The following is a 22,831-nucleotide window of genomic DNA, read 5'->3' as shown; positions in this document are numbered from 1 at the left end:
CCTTACATTATTTGTCTTTTATGCATAGATCACATCTCCCAAACTAGACTAAATGCCTACAATATGGACCTTGTCTTTGTCCAAACATGTACACCTGAGGCACTAAGTGATTATGGCTGATAACCAGTGTGTGAAAAGGTACTGGAAATTCTCATTTGATCCTTCCTGAAATCCTCTAGTTATCGCTATTATGAGCACTTTACGGATGAAGAAATTGACCCCCCGCCCCGCCCCCGCCAAAGCTAAGTGCCTTGTTCAGGAGCAAATACTCTATTCGATTTTTTCTCTCTGTAAACATTTATTGTGTGCCAGGCACCAACAGCAAGAGAAAAGACAGAGGAAGAGCTAGGAAGATGAAAAAGACACGGTCCCCTTGTCTCCCGATGCTGACATTTTGGTGGGAAGAAGCAGAAAACAGTTATTCCCAACTCTGACGCAATTAAAGTCTACGGACCACGAACTCCTCCGCAAACAGTGGTTTCTACTGGGTCTAAGAATCTCATCTAGTCTTTCCTTCTCATTTTACAGACGGTGACGACGGTCAGAGAGAGGTAAAAGTGGACCAGATTTTTGGTTTGTTTTTCAGTCCCATTATCTCAACTGAACACGAGGTTGTAAAATAACCAACCGAGCGAAATTATCAACCAGCCTGTTCAGACCTCTATACAGTCAACCCAGACACAGGCAATCTGTGAGGGCAGGGGGAAGGTCTGCAGTGGGTTCCGCGGTTTGAGCCTCAATGTGCAGGCTTCTCTGCGTCAAGCGTAAGAGAAAACGAGACTCAGAACTGGATGACACGGTCAGTGCCGGAAAGTGTCAGGAACTAACTTCTGACCTCCTATGAACATACCGTACAGGGACAGTTCTACTTCCCGGCGCCTGTGGGGACGCTAGAACACTTACCGGAGGAAGCCAGGGCTGCACCGACCGGAAGTTCCCTTGCCCCCAACAAAGAGGGCGCCGGTCACGTGAGCCAATCAGATTGCTCTACGCAAGGCTCACCTTCCCGCCCTCCCCGCGGTCGTTTCCGCCAAGGCCTCTGAAGTAGCCAATCAGTGCAGCCCCGAGCCGGCGTGCGTCTGACGTCAGAGGCGTGGGGGCGGAGTCGAGTTGGAATTTTGGCGGTCTGGCTGTAGAAAGGGAAGGAGTGCGGAGCGGGTTAGGGTGCGGGTCTGCGACTGTTGAGGAGCAGCGTGAGGGACTGCCCGCGCGCGTCTGTGGGAGAGTTTAGCGAGCTCCGAGGGCGGGAGGCGCGGAGTCCGGGGGCGCTCAGGTGGGCGAGACTGGAATTGGGCGAGCGCGGGGGCTACCTGGGCCGAGCGCGGGGCCGGGCGCGGGGGTGGGCGCTGAGTGCTGAGCGGCGGAGGTTCCGGGGCTGGGGGATTGCGGGCAGTTCCGAAATATACCGAGAGGTGCCAGGTGTTCTGCCGTCCAGGCTATTTAAGGGTCCAGTTTCTTCTTTTTAAAGGTAACCTTTTAAGACGCTTGCTAAACGCGTGCCGTCTGTACTGTGTCTCATTCATTCATTCATTTGTTCAAATCGATGATTTGCTAATAGTTACTGAATGCGTCACCCATCACTTCAGCCTTCGTGAAGTTTACACTTAAAAGTGGCTAACAGGTAACAGACAGGTACACCATAGTGGAATGTGTAATAAAGTCGTGAAAAGGAGGAGGTGAGAGGGTTCCAGGGGCCTGGTCAGATAGGGTGGTCTGGAAAGGCTTAGAAAAATGGAGAGTGAAGCAGAGACTGAGGGATGAGAAGGAACTAGGGGAGAGCTTTTCAAAGAACCTGAGGCCCCAAAGCACTTGTGTGTCCAAGAAGTTGAAAGCAGGCTAGTCTGGCTGGAGCATCCTCCGTGGGGGGGAGGGGGGCGGAGTGGTTTTAGAAGAAACTGAGGAGGTGGAAGTAGGCGGGAGAGAGAGTAGCCATTGCCTCGCAGGAACTTTTGTAAATTTTGTTCTAAGGGCAATGGAAAAACCATTAAAGAAATTTTATCAAGGGAATGCTGCCATCTGACTTAACGTTCCTAAAAGATACTAAGGAAAGAAAAGATTACTGTAGCTTTTGTACAGAGGATAAATTACAGAGACAGGGAGACCAATACAGGAAGCTAACATGGTAGTCCAGGCAAAAGATTGATGGTGGCTTGGACTAGGCTTTTTGGCAGTGAAATTGGGGAGAAGTAAAAGATTTGAGCAATATACTGGAGATAGAACCCCTAGCACTTGTCGGATGGTCCTAGGTGTGAGGGTGAGGAAGGGTGCCTGGGTTTTTTCGGGGGAAAACAGGATTGGTTATACAAATAAACAAGAACAGTTTGCTCCTACCTAGCTCTCAGGAAGCTTACAATCCCGCAGATTCCCCAGTAGACAACACAGTGCAGGGTCCATAGAACCTGCATGATGGGTCCTTAGAAATGTTTGTTGAATAAGTGAAAAGAAAGCACCATAATTAATACTTGACATCGGACTTACCAAGGTCATATATATTATAGGGCCCATGTAAGTTAAGCAGTAGCCTAGAAAAATTTATATTTTCTTCTTGCAGTTCTAAAAACCATTTTAAATGAAAAAAGGAAAGTGCACAGAATTATATGACTTTATCCTAATTGGCTATGCCAACTATTCCTCTGAGCTTTGCTAACTAGTACTGAATCGAAATCTTGATGTGACTAAGGCTGCAACTAAGTAGAACCACACAATAGGCTCTTACGGACAATGTAGACCTCAGATGTGTTACAAGAAATAAAACAGATAATAGCCCTACTATTTAGACCAGACTTCATAATACCTGTTCACAATTTGTCTCATCTGTGTAACCTAATATCAAACGAACTATACCTCAACCGAGTTTCTGTAACCATAGCTTGGAGACAAGAAAAGGAACTGCTTCCATACTAGGAGGCAGATGGTGTTGGCGGTGGGGTGAGAAATAGCCAGAGTCTGCATGAATTCTGAGCTCGAGCCCCTACAATTTGTAGGCTTCTGGGTTTGCTGGATACGCGTGCGATGTGAGAGAGAAGACTCAAGGGTGTCTTTTCTTATGTTCATTTCACGCAGCCAAGGTCCTGCATCTCCTGCTGTCTCCTGGGCACGTGACCCTGCCTCGCAGCTCTCCATCTCCACTGTTCTCTTGCCAGCATGGATGGTGAGTCCTAGCCATTTTCTCAGTTCCTCTTTGTTTCATGGAAAATCACTCTTGTGTTCATGGGCTTGTTGTTACTTATTCCACTTATAAAATAGTGAAAATCGCTGCCCTCCCCTCAAGCACTGTCTGTTTCGAAAGAAATCTCACTTCAGTCAGTGAATGTTATTTGTTTTAATCAGGTGAGATTTCTGTTCCTGACAGCACTGATTGTCTTTCATATTAACGGTAGTTGACATGTACTTACAATATGCCAAGCACTGCTCGAAGATCTTACGTATACAGTTGGCCTTCCACATCTGCGTATTCAACCAACTGCACATAGAAAATATTCGAGAAAAAAAGTCCAGAGAGTTCCAAAAAACAAAACCTGAATTTGCTGAGAGCCGGCAAGTATTTACATAGCATTTTCATTGTATTAGGTATTATAAATCACCTAGAGGTGATTTAAAGTGTACGGGAGGATGTTCATAGCTTATATGCAAATACTGCGCTATTTTATATAAGGGACTTGAGCATCTATGGATTTTGGTATCCATGCGGGATCCTGGAACACATGCCCTGTAGATACCAGAGATGACTGTATTAACTGATTTTACCCTCACAGCAACTATTTTATAGACAGGAAGACAGATGTCTGAGTGACTTGTCACAAGTGAAACTGTCAGAGGCAGGGATTTGAACCCAGGCAGCCCACGTCGGAGTTCACATTTGATATTGAAATCTGTTGAAATGGTTTTAGTCTAGCTCTGACTTAAATTCTTACAGTGCTTTTAAATTTTGTTCGTCTTGCAGGGATGTGTGCAAAATATTTACCTAGCAAAGTGATGTCGCTCTAATTAGCGGAGCTTAGCCTGAGGGCAGCACAAAAATGATTGTGCTGGCTGTGAAGAGACCCTAACAAGTAAAATGCATTATTTTTCTGGTTGTGTAATTTTGTTTATTATTTTTCAAAATTTTTATTGGGGTATAGTTGAGGTACAGTGTTGTGTTAGTTTCAGGTATACTCTGGCTGGTAATTTTAAAGCCCAAGTTTGTTACACTTTGCCTTTTAAAAAAATTAAAACCAAACGTTGAAATTCATCGCACTGTGATAATATGTAAGATTGATTGTACCATTGGTATAATGATAGTTTCCTATTTCTTAAAATCACCAAATTACCTACAGAGCCATTGATGTAATACAAAGTGTAACTTTTTGCTGTGAGGTGGTCATGAGAAGAAGCGGTGAATGGGTCCATGTTCTCTCAGAAATCACTGTATCTAAAAAAAGTCTCATTTGGTTGGCATGGCTTCACAATTTGGTCCAGTACAGATGAAATCAAAAAGTTTCCTGGTGCTGGGTGCTGTTGAACAACATCCATGTTTACTTGCTAGTAGAGAGAGCAAGATAATAAAACAAGTAGGGAAATATCAGGTAGTTGGTAAGATGGGAGGCGCTGGAACGAGCTTGGTTGCTGAGAGGAATGCGCCAGGAGACAGGGAAGAACCGGTGATGTGGGAGAGAGCTGGTGATTGTCACCCGAAGTCCTGGAGAAGCTGAAAGTAGTGGGAACCAGTGTCTAAAGGGAGAAATGGGCCAGAAATAGGACCCGACACTTCATCTGTCGTCACTGGAGGAAAAGCAGAGAATACAGGTTCAGGTTTGGTAGTGAAAGATGATGAAGTCTGATTGCTTCTATGTTTTTTCCTATAAAATACGAAACAAGATCAGTCAGCCAAGATTAAAGTGGGAGGAGAGGGCATCAGAGGTTTAAGGAGAAACGTGTGAAGGAGTTAGAGAACAGGGAAGCAAGTGTATCAGGAAGTGTGAGGATTTTTAAGCAGTATTGACTGCCCGTTTGTTACTGGTGGGAGTATATTTAAAGTTAAACCAGTCATGGTGGTGGGTCTTTGTTCAGGAAAGTTCACCAGCTAGAGTGCAGGCAGGGACGTGGTGGCCTCTCAGATTTCATTAGGGTTAAGAACCATGAGGGCAAGAGAGACAAGCAGGGGAGTTAAGAAGCTTTAGAAGGCAGTGATTATAATGATAGAACATGGATCCAAAGTGAGGAGATGGGGTATGAGGGTGGTAAAAACACTGTAGGAGGGTCGATGGATTTGGACATCTTTTTTTTTTTTTTAACTTTTATTGGAGAATAGTTGATTTATAATGTTGTTTAGTTTCAGGTGTACTGCAAAGTGAATCAGTTATACATATATTCACTCTTTTTATTTTTTTTCTTAAGATTCTTTTCCCATATAGGCCATTACAGAATATTGAGTAGAGTTCCCTGTACTATACAGCAAGTTCTTATTAGTTATCTATTTTATATATAGCAACATGTATACGTCAGTCCCAATCTCCCAATTTATCCCTCCACCCACCCCCATTATCCCTGGCAACCGTAAGTTTGTTTTTTCCATCTGTGACTCTACTTCTGTTTTGTAAATAAGTTCATTTGTACCCTTGTTTTTTAGATTCCACATATAAGTGATATCATATGATATTTGTCTTTCTGTGTCTGATTTACTTCACTCAGTATGACAATCTCTAGGTCCATCCATGTTGCTGCAAATGGCATTATTTTGTTCTTTTTTATTGCTGAGTAATATTCCATTGTATTGAATATACATATGTACCACATCTTCTTTATCCATTCCTCTGTTAATGGACATTTAGGTTGTTTCCATGTCCTGGCTATTGTAAATAGAGCTGCAGTGAACATTGTGGTACATGACTCTTTTTGAATTATGGTTTTCTCAGGGTATATGCCCAGAGGTAGGATTGCTAGTTCATATGGTAGTTCTCTTTTTAGTTTTTTAAGGAACCTCCATACTGTTCTCCATAGTGGCTGTATCAATTTACATTCCCACCAACAGTGCAGGAGGGTTCCCTTTTCTCCACACCCTCTCCAGCATTTATTGTTTGTAGATTTTTTGATGATGGCCATTCTGACCGGTGTGAGGTGATAGCACAGTGTAGTTTTGATTTGAACATCTTAATATAGTGCAGGAGATGGCGATGGGAGCACTAGAGTGAGTTGGTGGAAGGATAGGATGTGGGGATCGGAGTGGGATGCTTGAAGTCAGGATCTCAGAAGTAGGCTGTACCTTTGCTGTGATGACACGGAATGACCTTGGGAGTAAGTGGCTAAGATGAGGGGAGGACAGGACCATTGAAGGTGAGGTCAGGAAACCGAGAGACGGAGGCACTGGCTGGATCATCCTTGTGCAGGTTGTAGTGACTGAGAATGGTGACAGCAGTAGAGATGGAGGGGAAGAGGGAGGCATCCAAAGGGAAATCAGTCGGTGACAGCAACCAGGAGGGGATCTTGATGAAAAAAATCTTCTGTCATGAACTGTGGCTTGAAGAAAGTTAAGAGGGGGCTTCCCTGGTGGCGCAGTGGTTGAGAGTCCACCTGCCGATGCAGGGGACACGGGTTCGTGCCCCGGTCCGGGAAAATCCCACATGCCGCGGAGCGGCTGGGCCCGTGAGCCACGGCCGCTGAGCCTGCGCGTCGGAGCCTGTGCTCCGCAACGGGAGAGGCTGCAACAGTGAGAGGCCCGCGTACTGCAAAAAAAAAAAAAAAAAAAGTTAAGAGGTTCCAGAGTGAACAGGGATAAGCAAAGAAGACGTCAGAACCCTGGAGTTGATCTCCAGATATCTATTGCATGCTTAGTGCGTGCTGGACACTGTTCCAGCATTTGCAGTGTGGATGATTAAAGAACTTCCACTCAAGAGGGTCACAGGGCAGCCAGATTTTTGTTGTAAGAGCAACTGAAGATATAGGAAATGGGTTGGTAGTAGATTCTGTTGGGTCCAGAGAGCAGATCCCAGGAGTTTGGGAGGAAGGATGGTGGAAGATGGGGTCAGTGTAACATGGAGAAGGCAGATGATTTGGGGTGGTGACCGAGGTAAACTGGGATGCAAGGCATCACGGGATCAGCCCTGGTTCTCATGAAAAGATGGGTTCAAGGCCCAGAGTGTGGAGCCACTAGGCAACCTTTTTCACCTGTGGTTCCCAGTGGTGTGGGCCCAAGCCTCTTCCAGGGTGTGCTCTTTACAGCAGCTTGGAACGGGAGAGAGAGGAGGGCCTCTTGGCTCCGTTTGGGGGTGTGGTGATCTCAGCTGGCGCCTAGGGAGTCCCATGGGCTCTTCTCTCTTGCCGTACCCTGCAGTCTTGGAGTCTTTGTTGACTGAGCAGTTCAGACTAATGGTTAGGCAACCCCTGACTTCAAGCTTTAGACTCTTTCGTCAGATTCTAGGCCTTGAGTTTGGCTATTGGCTCATTTCCTTCTGGTAAGGGAGCATAGAGCAGTGGAAAGGATATTGGTTTACTGATCTAGAGATCTCCACCCTAACCCAGGCTCCTGTGCTGACCTGTTTCACCATGTGATCCTGAACTGACCCTTAACCTCTCTAGGTTTCAGCCCCTGTCTTTCGAGAGAGGGGGTGCATCACATATTCTTAATGTTTTTGCTTTAAATGCCTCTGATTTTATAAAGGAATCATGCCCAAATAGGGGAAAAAATGAGCAAACAAAATAAACAGATAAATCAAGAAAGAAGAAATCCAACTGGCCAGTAAACGTAAGCAGTTCCCTACCTCACCAGTAATCCTGGAAATGCCAATCAAAGCAGCAAGCTACCTTTTAAAACCATTCATCAGATTAGCAGAACATCTTAGATGATGTACCAGATGTTGGTGAGGTAGTAGGGAGAAACTCACAAATGTACAGGAAGGTGGGTACATGCTTGCAGCCTAGTTTGTAGTGGGAAAAAATTGGAACTAGCCCGTTTGTTGGAAAATGGGTGAGTAACACATGATACAGTCTTACCGTGGAATACTATACAGCAGTTGAAAGAAATAAACTACAACTATATTTTGATTTGGATGAATCTTACATGCAATGTTGAATGAAACCAGGATAGGAGTAACACGTACAGTATGAAATAATCTATATAAATATTTTTAAAGCATACTATGTTAACGAATACTATGTTAATGAATACTTACATGTTTATGTTAAAAGTATGAAGAATGGCCTCGAGCGATATAGCAAAATTATGACAGTGATTGCAATGGGGCCTGGAGCCAGCCAGTGGTAAGGAGTTGGGACAAGATTTGATGTGATAAACCTCTTAAACTTTTTTTTCCCCCAACCATTTAATGTAAAAGCTAAAAGCAAACATGATAAAATGTTAATGATGGCTAATTCTGGGTGACAGGATATGAATACATTTAATATAATGCTTTGTAACTTTCTATAGTTTTTTAAAATTGCTCAGACGGTTAAAAATGGAGGGCATATATCCATCTAGAACCTAAATGTATACTTAGCGTGTTTTTCAGTTATTCCCTTGTGGGTCGAATTTCATATGCAGGAAGTGTCTGATTAGCTGAAGTAGCACAGGTAAACAGATCTAGCCCAGTGGCTGCCCACGGTGGTCACTAAGCAGATACTGGCTCCTGCTTTCTTAGCCCAGTGCCCTCCAAGAAGCACTTGGGGAGAGCAGAGGTAGAAACAAGAACAATACTTATACCAGGCAAAATGGTGAATCTGCCGAGTCATTTTAACTGCCTTATGAATGTTGAATGTTTTAACTCTGCTTGTCAAAGGCTGTTTTTCACAGGTAGGCTTTCTTTCTTTGCTTTTTCTTCTTTTTCCCATAGGGGAGGAGGATGATTTGTCTCTGCTGACCGCACTGCTGGAGGAGAATGAGTCAGCCTTGGACTGTAATTCAGAAGAGAGTCAGCCCTTGACCCAGCAAGATGGTGAACCTGATGCATTCGATGAGCTCTTTGATGCTGACGGTGATGGTGAATCTTACACAGAGGAGGCTGATGAGGGTGAAGTGGAAAAGGCTGAAGACCAAAAGGAGAATTTGGATGCTCTCTTTGGAGACATGGATGACTTAGCAGATGAGGAAGAAGCTCCTACATCGCAATCAACGAACAACAGGGTCCTCCCTGTTCCTGCCCCCAGTCAAGGGAAAACTAATCAGGAATTGCAAGGTGCCCTACCACTTGCTTTCTCTAATTCCTTTACAGTAGCCCTGATGAAGACTGCCCATCTGACAGCTTTCCTCAAAATAGCTGCCGAGTCAGGGGTAGAGATAAATGACTTTGCCAAGAACATTGTACGAGTTAGTGGAGCGAGCATTTAAAGCCAGCATCGGAGGGTACAGAGGCCCCCTTATATCAGGGTCAGCCAGGTGTGACTGATCCTTCGCAGAATGGCTCTAACATTTCTCACGCTCATTACAGAAAAATAATACTTCAGGATTTAGCAAAGGGAGCCAGGGACAAGACTACAAAGCAGCTACACGTTCTACTTCAGCAGAAGACCATTTCTGAACACTCACATTGAGGACTGCCATTTCCTTATTCCTGGCGTCTTTCTTATATATTTTTAAATTACAGTAAAATTCTGCTCTATCAATGGGCTATTTCTTCTAATACAGGAGCCAGCATTTATTATATTAATTATGGTACTTGATTTACGAAATAAATATAATCATTTCTTGACTCTTAAGAACCTGTCAACCATGGACATATATCTGTGATTATCTGTCAGTAGTACAAATTCATAACCAGCTTTGGTATTAGAGATTTGATTACTGGAAATAATCATGTTTCTTTCTCTGAGGGGACCCCTTCGAAGTGCAAAAGTTAATTGTGAGTTTTCGGTATGTGATTCTATTGTGGGTCTCAAGGTTGTGGAGGTGATGGGTGGACATCAAAAATCATTTCAGTACTTTCATCATGTATAATATTTCCTCTGGTCTGGTTCTTAAATCAATATATTTTTCTTCCCTAGATGAATTAAGGAAGTTGCAAGAGCAAATGAAGTCCTTACAAGAACAGCTGAAACTAGCTACAATTAAACCGCCTGCAAGTCCAGCCCGTCTGCATAAAACCCCAGGTAATCAGACTAATTCTAAGGATAGTATGCATTTCTCTTACGAAGAAATTATAACATTACTTCTGCATCCAACTCCTGGTAAAACGGTTTTTGAGCCCCTTTCTGAATTTTCTTTACTAATTTCTTTTACTTTTAATCGAGTAGATAAGTCTCCACGTCCCCCTCTTAAGGAGAAGAAAGTTCAGAGAATTCAGGAGTCGTCGCGCTTTTCTGCAGAGCTTGACGTCCCTACTCTACCAAAACCCAAGCGGGTGGCTCGGACACCAAAAGTTTCACCTGCAGGTGTAGTACTTGAGGCCTCCCTGGTTTCTCACTGCTTGGGTTCTGTTTGCAATATATTTTGGCAACGTCATGTATGTGTGTATGTGTGTGTGTGTTTTGGTGTATCTTACCTGCCCATGGAGAAAAGTAAGTTTCCTGGGAATGGAAACCATATACTATACTTCCTAATCTTTCTCTACATCTCAAAGTGCTTAGAAAATCCTTAGATAGAGAATAGATATTTAACCAAATGCTTAGTGGATTCAATATTTTTTTAGCTCTTATAGTCGTATAGTTGACTTGAATTATAGTCAAGTATAACCACTGGGTTGAGTTCTTATGCTAGCAGTCTAGAGATTTAATCTTCAGACTGTGAGACTGATCCCCTTATAAAATGATCAAGTTTTATTTGAAGCCAGGTTGTTTTAAACCAGAAGATCCATTCTTTAGAAAAGGCTTCTTTGCCAGGAGCATAGAATGGTACTCAAAATCCTATTTCAGCACGTACACATATACACACAAAATAAAATGAAAAGGATTTATAAGCTCTATGTATTGGTTTTGTCGTACTGCCTTTTTGCCCAAAGTGATTATTCTTTGGAAGGTCTAAGACAAAATGGTCTGGAGATAACATAGTTTAGAGTAAGCAACATTTTATTGATCACATGTTCAGAGAGGCCCTTTTCATTACAATATGATACATATGGCTCAATAGGACAGAATAGCTGTAGGCTCCTAGTGTTCGTATTTATTTGACAACAAATTATATATTCCATGTATCCACTTATTAATAGTGTTTATCCCCTTAGGACCTTTGGTATATTACTAAGCTGTTTTATTAGGCAATGTCCAAAGTTGGGTTTTGAAGGGATGGGTCAAGGGCATGGTTTCTGGAGATTCTAAAGTTCTAGGGTTGTCCTGGCCCCTGGCTTGCGAGAAGTGATCCAAAGTTGCTTTGAAGGTAAACAACAATCTTACTTAAGAGAGAGAGAGATTTTATTAAGGAGAGTACCCAAGCTTTCTGACCCTCAGGAGCATTATCCAATGCTTCTAAAATATGAAAAGTAACCATGTCAGAATACCCTGGGCCCCCTAATTACGCCCCCCCCCCAAGTAAAATGGGATTGAAATGAAACGAAACAAGAGATAAGAAAACAAAGGGGAGCTAACTTTGGATGTTTTTCAGGTAGAATTTGACCCTGTGCATACATCTCTACTGATTACTGATTTCTGTTAGGAGGTCTCTACCTCCCTTGTGGAATCTTCTGCAGTGCTCTGTATATGGTGAATACTCAGTAAATGGCTTTGCCCAGAGGAACAGTGTTTTAGAGCAGCACTGCTGCAGCAGCCACTGGCTACATGTGGCTAAGTAGATTAAATTAGGCATCATTTCCTTAGCTACACCAGTCAGTTTCAAGTGGGCAGTGTCCACCTGTGGCTGGTGGCCGCCACGCTGGACAGCGGCGCTATAAAACATTTTCATGCGCAGCAAGCTCTTTGGACCACACTGCGGAGATCTGGGGGTAGCACAGAAATGGTCCTGTGGGCTTGCTTTGTTCTCTCAAGATTTGGTTATTGCATATGTTGATTAAAAAAAGAAACAATTCCATTTAATGTTTAGTTATCAGCGTGGTTTTCTTTTTAATTTTTATGTTCATTTTTTAGAGCCCCAAAGCTCATCTTTCAGGATGACAAGTGCACCCTCCCAACCACTCCGAACAACTCCTGGGAACAAGCCTGGTGGGATGACGAGGGATCAGAGTGCAGGGACCCCCAGGAGCTCTGGGGAAACAACTCAGACAGTCTCCGTGGAAACCTTCTCCGGCCTGAGGCTCAGGTCAGTAACTGTAACGGGCCTCTCACTCTGCTCATAGGCCCCACTAGATGCCTCTTCCTCCTTCCTAGGGACCTGGCCTTCCAGAAATAGTGTGTTTGTACCGGAGATCCGCATAAGACCTACAGCTCTTGAACTTGACCATACTAGGCCATCAGCACTGGGTTTGACTCATATATTTACATATGAATGAGGAAAACTTTCTCTTGCTTGTGTAAAGAATAAAAGATATATGTTCATAAAAAGAGATCAGTAAATAATAAGTACTGTATTTAATCAGAAACTGATGGAAACAGTGATAGAGACTATTTTTTAAACACCTAAAGGTATATACAGTTTAACCAGGATAGTAGTATCTTCTTACAGTTGACATTAAGAGAAATAGCTGTGCTCTTTTTCTTCCTGATAACTTTTAAGGCCAATTTATATTCTGTGTATCTGTTCCTTGGAGAAATTAAGATATTCAGTTAAAATAGGAATAAATCCCAGGATCAGTTCAGGGAAAAGCCTGGACTTTTAAATCTTCTGTGCTCTGCATCACTACTGCCTTGCATCTCCATTATTACTGCTCTTGAAGCCCAGGGCAGAGCAGTAACCCTTAACTCTGAAACCCGATTGCCTTTAGTACTGTCTATCTGAGTAGCCAGGTGCAGCCCCTCTAGAAGACCTGAGCTGTCAATCAAAAATAAAACTGCTAAGCTCTTAAATAGCTTATTATTAAGCAGGGGGAGAACAAGTGACTGCTAACATGCAGTAGAAGTTTATTGTAAAGACTCTGTACTCTCCAAAATTGGGGGGAAGATCAGTATCTTAATTACATTTGAGACAGTGTCGGAGGGACGGAATACAGTAAAAGCTCACTGAGGGGCCTCAGGGTTCTTTTTCAAGGTAAACGTGGCCCTCCTGAGATGATACTGCCTTTCCCAGTTGAAACTCCCTACAGATAATGAAAGACGTTGCTGATGTGAGCGTGCTGAACGTTTGAACTGTATGGAAGTAGATGAAGTTGAAACACTCAGCCAAAGCTTCTGAGGGGCCTATAAATTTAGCGGATTGCAGAATTGAGTCTCTATAATTGTTCTACCTGAACCACAGAACCTAGAAATACTCAGAAGGATCACTGCCTGATAGTAACCTATTAACTTACAGAAATAAGGCAAAGAAAGGATTTCTTCACCTATGCCAGTGTTTCTCTCCTGAATATTCTTCATTGTTCAGAGGTAGCTCTTGGGCTTTCTATTCTAGAAGCCTTCTGAAAGAGTCAGAAAGCATGTTTTTTCCTGTTTTCTCTTGTCCTTGAATATGTAATATGATCAAACATGGAACAGATGTTAATATTCTACTAGAGAAAAACAATTTGCAAATTCATGAGTTTTTAGCCACTCATTAAGAAAAAGAATATATTAATTGAAGCTAGGTTCAAAGCTTTTATTTATTATGTGAAAAGGTTGGCTTAAAGAAAACTAATTAGAAATAGTAGAACTTCTGAAATTCTTACAGAATTGATGGAATTGAAATATCTTATTTACTTAAGCAATTCATGATTTTGTATTAAAGTCAAGAGATTATTTTTAAAAGGATATTTTAACTTTATATTAGAATTCATAAGAACTTAAAGAATTTGTGATCTTTATTTTCTACAGAGGTCCCAGTTCTAGATCCAAGGAAGAACAAACCTAGCTTTTAAAATTATCTCTCTCTCTCTCTTTTTTTTTTTTTTTGCCGCACTGTGCGCCATGTGGGAATCTTAGTTCCCTGACCAGAGATCAAACCCGTACCCCCTGCAGTGGAAGCACAGAGTCTTAACCACTGGACCGCCAGGGAAGTCCCAAAATTATCTCATTTTTATCTGCTGTAAAAATATGTGCCTTGTCCATTACTATGTAACTACACCTCCCTGAAAACAGGTGCTTTAGAGATCTCTGCCAATTACATCTGTGCTAACCAACTTGCTACAGCGCCAGATAATCTCTTCTTAGAATAATAATCTACCAATCGCTGATTTCTTGACCCAGGAAGCCTCGAGTATCCTCCACAGAAATGAACAAGAAAATGACTGGCCGAAGACTGATCAGACTATCTCAGCTCAAGGAAAAGATGGCAAGTGAGAAGCTGGAAGAAATAGACTGGGTGACATTTGGGGTCATATTGAAGAAAATCACTCCACAGAGTTCTAACAGCGTAAGCCATTTTATTGATTTCTCAGCTATTTCATCACAGATTGACAGTGGGGACTCATATGTTCTTGATTTGTTACCCAGAGCCCATCAGTATTTCATTTGGAAGTCATTGCTAATAAGTTCCCAAGTTGCCACACCATCGTTGGGTTGGTACCCGAGGGGGAGATGTGTAAGGAGGGCCCTACTTAAAGAACATCTGGTTGTACAGGCTTCTTGGGCTTTTTACTGTCCATGCCATTCTTTCTTACGTCACTTGTCATTGTTTGTTGATGTGTGTAGATGCCCCTATGGCACTGCAATCCCTTTTGTGCAAGGGAAGCAGGTCCTCAGAGAGGCTGAGTTCACAGATCCTTTGGAAGCTTTACTAGGTGTAAGATGTCAATTGCAACAGTCCTGAAATTGCTGGCTTGTGCGGGTACAGTATGGTATATTGAATTTGATGGATATTACAAAAGATGTAGCAAGTTTTAAAATAACAGTTGACTGAGGCATAACAGGAAAATTATTTTATGGCCTGACAAGTCAGAAAATCTGGATGCTAAGCCTCGTTCTCCACTTAGCAGGAGTTGTGGCCTTAGGGTGGCCCTGAATCTTTCTTTGAGGACCTCCATTTCCTTACCTGTAAAATGAAGGAACTGGCTTTTGATTCAAAGGCTCTCTCTAAAATACTGCAAATAATCTTGCTCAAAACTAATTCACTCTCCAGTTTAGATCTTGGCCAACCTTAGATTTTTTTATGAGCTCTGACACGAGGGCTTGAGTTTCAGATTCTGAATCCTGCTCTAGCCCTGTTCTATCTCGCTAAATGTGAACAAGTCTGGTTTTCATTTGGTTAAGTTCATTATAGCCAGCATCACTACTGGCTATAATGACATGGAAATAATAGGTGTGAAATTTATCTGAACTCCTCTGTACAAATCCTTGGGAGAATAATTAGAATACTTGAGTCTAGGCGATAGCTCACCTCAACGTGTAACCATACCCACTCTGGGCTGCCTCTGAAATAGCTTGATTCAATGTTGTGTGAATTATTTTGTTTAAAAAAAAAAATCTGTAAACATGGAAGACATTCATATTATAAGTGGGCAGCATTTTGAGTTGCACTTCTTGATATGTCATAGTATTTCCAAAATTTTACAGTTAAATACAACTAGTTTTCTTTAAATGATGCTTTTTTCTTCTAAGCTAAGGAAAGATTTAGAAACATTAAGCTGAAACCTCCTTATTAATATTAATAACATAATCAGTGATAAATAATATTTACTAAATTTATATCAGTAAGTTCTTTTTTTTATTGAAGTATAGTTGATTTACAATGTTGTGTTAGTTTTTGGTATACAGCAAAGTGATCCAGTTATACATATATATATTCTTTTTCATATTCTTTTCCATTATGGTTTATTACAGGATATTGAATATAGTCCCCTGTGCTATACAGTAGTAGTCCTTGTTGTTTAAATATTTTATATATCATAGTTTGTATCTGCTAGTAACAAGTTTGCTATTGGCTTGCCTTTCTTCACCTTCATTTCTAAAATGAGAAGAGTCATACCAAAACCTAGAGAAAGGATTAATTTATAATTAACAGACATTCTGATGATTACATATTCAGGGTGGGTTATACTTAGATATTTTTCCACAGTAGAACACTCGAACAGTAAATGGAGACATTGTAACCTGTTGTTCAAAATTTATTAAAAATAAGATAAATGTTTGCTCCAGGGGAAAACATTTAGCATCTGGCGACTGAATGATCTTCGTGACCTGACGCGGTACGTGTCACTGTTCCTGTTTGGAGAGGTTCACAAAGAACTCTGGAAGACTGAACAGGGTACCGTTGTAGGGCTGCTCAACGCGAACCCCATGAAGCCCAAGGATGGTTCAGAGGAGGTAAGGCTCTGTTTCCATGTTTTTTTTTTTTTTGGTCTTTATAACTTAGCTGAGTTCTATCACAAACATTTATATTGGTCTACCTCCAGGTAATAAGTCAAGCTTTTATATTCTTTTGTCTCCATTAAACTGGTTTTTTGTTTATTCATCTACCCCTCACCCACCAATATTCTGAATTTCAGACTACTCTAGAGTATTTCCTAACAACTTCTTTCATTATATCTTTTCAAGTTCGTTCCAAGGTTCCTGTAATTCTTTCAACTCTTGGGCTCAGGTTCCCTTAGATCTCCCATGAATTTCCATGATGGCATTGAGAAGCCAAGGGTTTGTAGTTGAGGGAACTGTGTTCCATTTGTTAGTACAATCATAGCTGCAGCTTGTGAATTTTCATTTTTAAAGTGAATTTTCATCTTCTCAAGCATCATTAGAGTTTGGGTACTACCTACTGATTCTCTAGTAAATTGCAAACTTAGATACAGTATGAATAGCAACAGTTTCTCCACTCAAGCCAGCAAGAAGCTACTGCTTCTGTTGTAGACAGATTATTATATCACAAGGAGTGAGAGACTAAGTTATTTCATTCCTTGCTTTCACAGAGAAGGGCAGCAAGTCTTCACTTATTGGTTAAGAAGGTGTTTGGCTACAAATAACAGAAGAACTTCACTACAGTTTCTTTTTCATAGTAAACCCTGGGGTTTATTTTTCTTATATAATAAAAAATCCAGACATAGGCAGTGTGGTGATGTCAGGGCTGGTGTCCATGAGTCTCTCAGCCTTTTCCTCTTAGTCACAAGATGGCCGTGAAGCTCTAGCCATCATATTTCCATTCAAGGCAGGAAGTGAGCCAGGCTCCTTGCTCTGCTTTTAAAGGAAAGCAGAAGCTTTCCCAGCTACCTTCCCTGCTGACTCCTGCTGAGTGGAGTCACATGACCACCACTAGCTACAAAGAATGCTGGGAAAACTGGGAACTGGATCCATCATCTAAGGCTGAGCGTTTGGATTCTGATAGCAAAGACACGGGAGAAAATAGATAGTGGGTGGAGAACTAAATGTGTCTTCTACACGTCCCATTTCTACAGCTGTCTTATGGAGCACTGGCTTCAAATTCCAGTGCACTGATAAAAACCTTCTTAACTCGCACCAACTATTGTTATATCCATTCTTGCTGTTGAAAGGCCATACCTTTGTCTGCTTTTAACTCCAGCTCCCCCTTTTTTCTACAGGTGTGCTTATCTATTGATCATCCTCAAAAGATCTTAATTATGGGGGAAGCTCTTGACCTGGGAACCTGTAAAGCAAAGAAGAAGAATGGAGAACCGTGTACACAGACTGTGAATTTGGTAGGTTTCAGCTTTGTTGGGGTGGTTTTTGCTAAAGACAGAAACTAATAGGAATAAATTATAGGTACTTTACCTGTAATGACCTGTTTGGAACTGAGTTTCCTACATAACAGGAAGCATCAAAGTGAGAAAATTGAATGTGTGGTTAATAATGGCCGGTTTACAAAGCTGAGGGTGGGGGAAAGATTTAACCTCTTAGGAAAGTGATCTTTTATTGCTAGCTGACTAGGAGGTATAAGAAAGATAGAATTTTAATTTGCCCTCAATTCTTTCTAGTGCTGGAGATTAAATGCTAATGATGAAATATACTGAAACCTTATTTTAGTCAATACTTAACTCTATTATACCTTTTCTTAGAGCTTTCTTTTTAAAAAAAAAAATAAAAGCTTTATTGAGATAGAATTCACATACCAGACAATTCACAATTCTAAAGTGCACAATTTAGTAGCTTTTAATATATTCAGAGAATTGTGCAACCATCACCACTATGTAATTTCAGAACATTTTCAGTACCCTTCCAAAAAACCCATATCCATTAGCAGTCATTCCCCACTCTTCTCTCTCCCCAAGTCCTGGCAACCACTAATCTACTTTCTGTCTCTATAGATTTGCCTATTCTGGACATATACAATGGAATTGTATAATATGTGCCTTTTGTGTCTGGCTTCTTTCACTTAGCATAATGCTTTTAAGATTCATCTGTGCTATATCCACGCTACAAAGCCATTTATTAGCGCTTCATTCCTTTTTATGGTTGAATAATATTTCATTGATGACCACACTCTTTTTATCCATTCATTGGTTGATGGATGTTTGGGTTGTTTCGCATTTGACTGTTACGGGCAATGCTGCTGTAAACATTCATGTACAGGTTTTTGTGTGGATGTCCATTTTCAGTTCCCTTGGGTATATATAAGCCTAGGATGGAATTGCTGGGTCTTATGGTAACTCTATGTTTAGGCTTTTGAGGAACCATCAAACTGGTTTCCAAAGTGACTTTTACATTCTCCCCAGCAGTATGTAAGTGTTCTAGTTCCTCCACATCCCGGCCAGCACTTGTTATTGTCTGTCTTTGATTGCAGCCATCCCAGTGGATACTATCCATCTAAGTGGTACTTCTTAGAGCTCTTTGAAAGGATTAAATGACAGATTTTGGTTTCATCTCTTTTTATTTCCCCCATTCTTGTCTAACAGATGAACTAGTGAGCAGGACATGGGAAGGAGGGAGATAGTTGGAAAAAGAGGTCTCAGGGGGAGTACTTGACAAATCACTTAAAACGCCACTGCCACCATCTCTGAGGTTCACCCAATAGGGTAATACTTCGGAGTTTCTCTTTGTTCCTTTCACTGAAAGGGTAGCATTCGTCCAAGAGTCAACCAGAGAAACAGATAACCTCACTAGAAACTGATTTTGTTTTATTTTTTAACTTTTATTGAGGTAAAATTCACATTATGTATAATTGACGATTTAAAAATGTACACGTCAGTAATATTTAGTGTGTTCGCCTTGTTGTGCAACCACCAGCTTCTTCTAACTTCCAGACCTTTTCATCACCCCATCAAAACACACCCTACCTATTAAGTAATCACTTCCCTGGTGACCTGTAATCTGCTTTCTGTCTCTAGATATATGCCATAAAAGGAATCATACAACATGGGACCTTTGTGTCTGACTTCTTTCGCTTAGCATAACCTTTTCTTTTCTTTTCTTTTTTTTAAATAAATTTATTTATTTTATTTTTGGCTGCGTTGGGTCTTTGTTGCTGCCTGTGGGCTTTCTCTAGGTGCAGCGAGCGGGGGCTACTCTTCGTTGTGGTGCACGGGCTTCTCATTGCGGTGGCTTCTCTTGTTGTGGAGCACGGGCTCTAGGTGCGTGGCCTCAGTAGTTGCAGCATGCGGGCTCAGTATTTGTGGCTCTTGGGCTCTAGAGCGCAGGCTCAGTAGTTGAGGCACACAGGCTTAGTTGCTCCGCGGCATGTGGGATCTTCCCGGACCAGGGCTCGAATCCATGTCCCCTGCACTGGCAGATGGATTCTTAACCACTGTGCCACCAGGGAAGTCCCTAGCATAACCTTTTCAAGGTTCATCCTAGAAGCTGATTTTACTTCCATTGTAGAAAGAGGGCAAAGGCAGTGAATGATGCCACTTTTTCTTTCACCCAAGTAGTGTGTTCAGAGGAGTTTAGGGGAAGAACTTCTCCCACCAACCCCGCTTTTTGTTTTTAATTTTTATTGGCGTAGAGTTGATTTAAAGTGTTGTGTTGGTTTCGGGTGTACAGCAAAGTGAGTCAGTTATACATATATCAATACATATATCCACTGTTTTTAGATTCTTTTCCCATATAGGCCCTTACAGAGTATTAAGTAGAGTTCCCTGTGCTCTACAGCAGGTTCTTATAGTTATGTATTTTATATGTAGTAGTGTGTATATGTCAATCCCAATCTCCCAATTCATCCCCACGCCCCCCCATCCTTACCTAGGAAAAGAAGATCTAAGTTGCTGCTTAGCTGTGCGTTGAGAATGGTCTCGGAGGTCAGCAGGGAGGCTCCTGCCTGCAGAACAGCTCTCTGTGAGACTGGGAGAAAGGAGCTGTGTCTCTTAATGTTGTCCCCGGCCTGTCTCCCTAACGCTGATGCAGCCGTTCTTCCTTTTTACAGAACGACTGTGAATACTGTCAGTATCACATCCAGGCCCAGTACAAGAGGCTCAGTGCCAAGCGAGCAGACCTGCAGTCCACCTTCTCCGGCGGCCGAATTCCAAAGAAGTTTGCCCGCAAAGGCATCAGCCTGAAAGAAAGGCTGTGTCAGGATGGTTTTTACTACGGAGGAGTTTCTTCGGCCTCGTATGCAGCCTCAATGTGAGACATTCTCAGGGCTTCTTTGGGGTCAGCGGTCTTGCTTGTCTTCTTTTAAGAGTAAAAAGTGTGGTTGTACATTTCTGTCCCGGTGCTGGAAGACTTGTACAGGTTTTATCTTTCATAGCATGCTGCCTGGAACAAGATGGCTGAGGACCTCTTTCGTTCCCGGGAAGAGAGGAAAACACTCAGAAAGCGGGGAAACTAAGTCAGGTCATGGTGGTCTTAACAGGGAACCCACACTTCCTCTTTGGCTTCTAATGTGAATAGTGCTGCTTTGTCAGGGCTGATGGGCCGTTAAAAGTGTTAATCATAGTGTCGACATACTTGAAATCATTTCCCTGAAGACTATTAGTGTGAGGTTGCCGACCTTGTGGAACCCACATTTAATTTAGTGAATGAATATGCAGAGAAGCCTCACGGGGGAGGGGGCGCTGCTCAGGCTGGCATGCGTGGCCTCCCCTCTGGGGATCTCATTCTCTCCCTGGAGTCCCTGAGTAGATGATGGATGGCCTCGTCCCTGTTCTCTAGAAAGTACATCTGAGGATGCGGCAGGTGGGGACCTGGCTCAAGGGAGCTACACTTGGTCCAAGAACAAAACAGATTTTGTCCTCGATCCAACAGAAATTGGGCTAGAGGACTCTCACTTCCTGTATATTTTGTGATATCAAGCACATTTTTAAGATTTAAAATAATTTCTGTATTTTACCAAATTGCAAAAAGCAATACACATATGTTATTTTTAAAAAATGTATGTACAGTTTAGCCAAAAGGAGACAGTAAAAACCATCTATAATCCCACCACCTAGATAACTGTTTTGGTATATGTGGTTCTAGGGGGTCCTTTTTTCTCAAATGTATAACGTTTCAATAGTATAAAATGAGATCATAATATACCTATACTTTGCCAACGTTCTTTTTTCCCACATAAAATAATGAGTTTTACTTTGTGGAACATTCACTTATGGCATTATTTTTAGTGGCTACATGGTGTTCTTTTACATGGCTCTGTGATAATTTAAATAAGTCTCCATGGGTAAACATTTATAGCATTTCCAACTTTTAACAATACAAACAAAGCTTCCGTTAATATCCTAAATTTTTGCATAGGTCTTAGGTAAATCCTAGACTACTTGGTAAGTCCTAGTCTACTTGATCAAAGTGTTGGCATATTTTTTATTTCTCTTGCCAACTTGCTCTTCCGGAACGGCCTTCAATCAAATTTGTAGGTCGCCTGTTGTTTTATATCTGTGACATAATGCACACACCAGTTATGCTGTAGGGCCATGGTATTAAGAAAGTCTACTTACATGGTGATTTGAGAAACGTTGACAGTTTGTAATAAATGACTACTTCTGTGCCTCCTTTACCTCACAGAGCATTGAAGTTCAGTGATTTTCCTTTTTTGAGGGGGTGACTCTTGTCATTTCAGTGCAGCTGCTGTCGCACCTAAAAAGAAGATTCAAACCACTCTGACTAATCTGGTGGTTAAGGGCACAGACTTGATCCTTCAGGAAACTCAACAAAAACTCGGTAACTTTGTTTCTAGATACTATTTTTCTTTCTCAGGTTTAAACATGTAGTCTTCAGGATTGAAACTGGTTAGATCCTAACACTAAGTTATACTTGGTGAGTGATGTGGCCTCAGCAGAACGAACCAAGCTTGGTTGGCAGCATCTTAAGAAAAAACAGCATATTAATCTTAGCTGTGTCTTAGCTTTTTAAAATGTCTTGATGGGGACTTCCCTGGTGGTGCAGTGGTTAAGAATCTGCCTGCCAATGCAAGGGACACAGGTTCGTTCCCTGGTCCAGGAAGATCCCACGTGCTGCGGAGCAACTAAGCCCGTGTGCCACAACTACTGAGCCGCGCTCTAGATCCCGTGCACCACAACTACTGAAGCCCGCACACCTAGAGCCCGTGCTCCGCAACAAGAGAAGCTACCGCAATGAGAAGCCTGCACACCGCGACGAAGATTAGCCCCCGCTCACTGCAACTAGAGAAAGCCAGTGTGCAACGAAGACCCAATGCAGCCAAAAAAATAAATAATAAAATAAAATAAAATAAAATGTCTTGATGTATCTGGGTCTAACTCTTAGTGTCCAGCACTAGAATCAGTAGTATCAGGTTCCTAGTCAAACTCGTCGGTTATCTTTCATTAAAACAGGTCTAGGTTGGAGAATGCCACCTCCACCCTGTCCTTGGGGCTCTGTTCATAACAGTGGTCCAGGTCTAGCATGGATCCTCATGCATAGTGCATATTCCAGGAATAGTGTATGAAATGACCCTGCAGGTATTAATATTCTAATCATTTTTCAAAAATAAGATACATTTGTCTTACCCTTGCAGTCCTACTGGTCTGAGGTTAGAGGTGAAAGATTCTCTTTTCTCTTGATATTCCATCTACTTCATTTACAA

General features: G+C 41.9%; 1 protein-coding gene across 1 annotated transcript in view; it reads left to right on the top strand.

The window, feature by feature from the left end:
• Positions 1 to 1,162: 1,162 nt before the first annotated feature.
• MCM10 (minichromosome maintenance 10 replication initiation factor) overlaps positions 1,163 to 22,831 on the top strand; it is a 34,713-nt gene continuing 13,044 nt past the window's right edge. Inside the window, exons 1-11 of the mRNA XM_024765847.1 lie at positions 1,163 to 1,273; positions 3,064 to 3,151; positions 8,805 to 9,146; positions 9,952 to 10,056; positions 10,201 to 10,338; positions 11,983 to 12,154; positions 14,167 to 14,332; positions 16,054 to 16,221; positions 17,445 to 17,561; positions 20,219 to 20,418; positions 21,848 to 21,948. Of these exons, the coding sequence (XP_024621615.1) occupies positions 3,145 to 3,151; positions 8,805 to 9,146; positions 9,952 to 10,056; positions 10,201 to 10,338; positions 11,983 to 12,154; positions 14,167 to 14,332; positions 16,054 to 16,221; positions 17,445 to 17,561; positions 20,219 to 20,418; positions 21,848 to 21,948 (1,516 nt within the window). The 5' untranslated portion in view covers positions 1,163 to 1,273; positions 3,064 to 3,144. The remainder of the gene's footprint in view (positions 1,274 to 3,063; positions 3,152 to 8,804; positions 9,147 to 9,951; positions 10,057 to 10,200; positions 10,339 to 11,982; positions 12,155 to 14,166; positions 14,333 to 16,053; positions 16,222 to 17,444; positions 17,562 to 20,218; positions 20,419 to 21,847; positions 21,949 to 22,831) is intronic.

The sequence above is a fragment of the Neophocaena asiaeorientalis genome, unplaced genomic scaffold (genome assembly GCF_003031525.2).
Source record: "Neophocaena asiaeorientalis asiaeorientalis breed wild unplaced genomic scaffold, Neophocaena_asiaeorientalis_V1.1 scaffold217, whole genome shotgun sequence".
Taxonomy (NCBI): Eukaryota; Metazoa; Chordata; class Mammalia; order Artiodactyla; family Phocoenidae; genus Neophocaena; species Neophocaena asiaeorientalis.
Note: the sequence above shows the minus strand (reverse complement) of the source record. Positions and strands in the feature narration are given on the sequence as shown.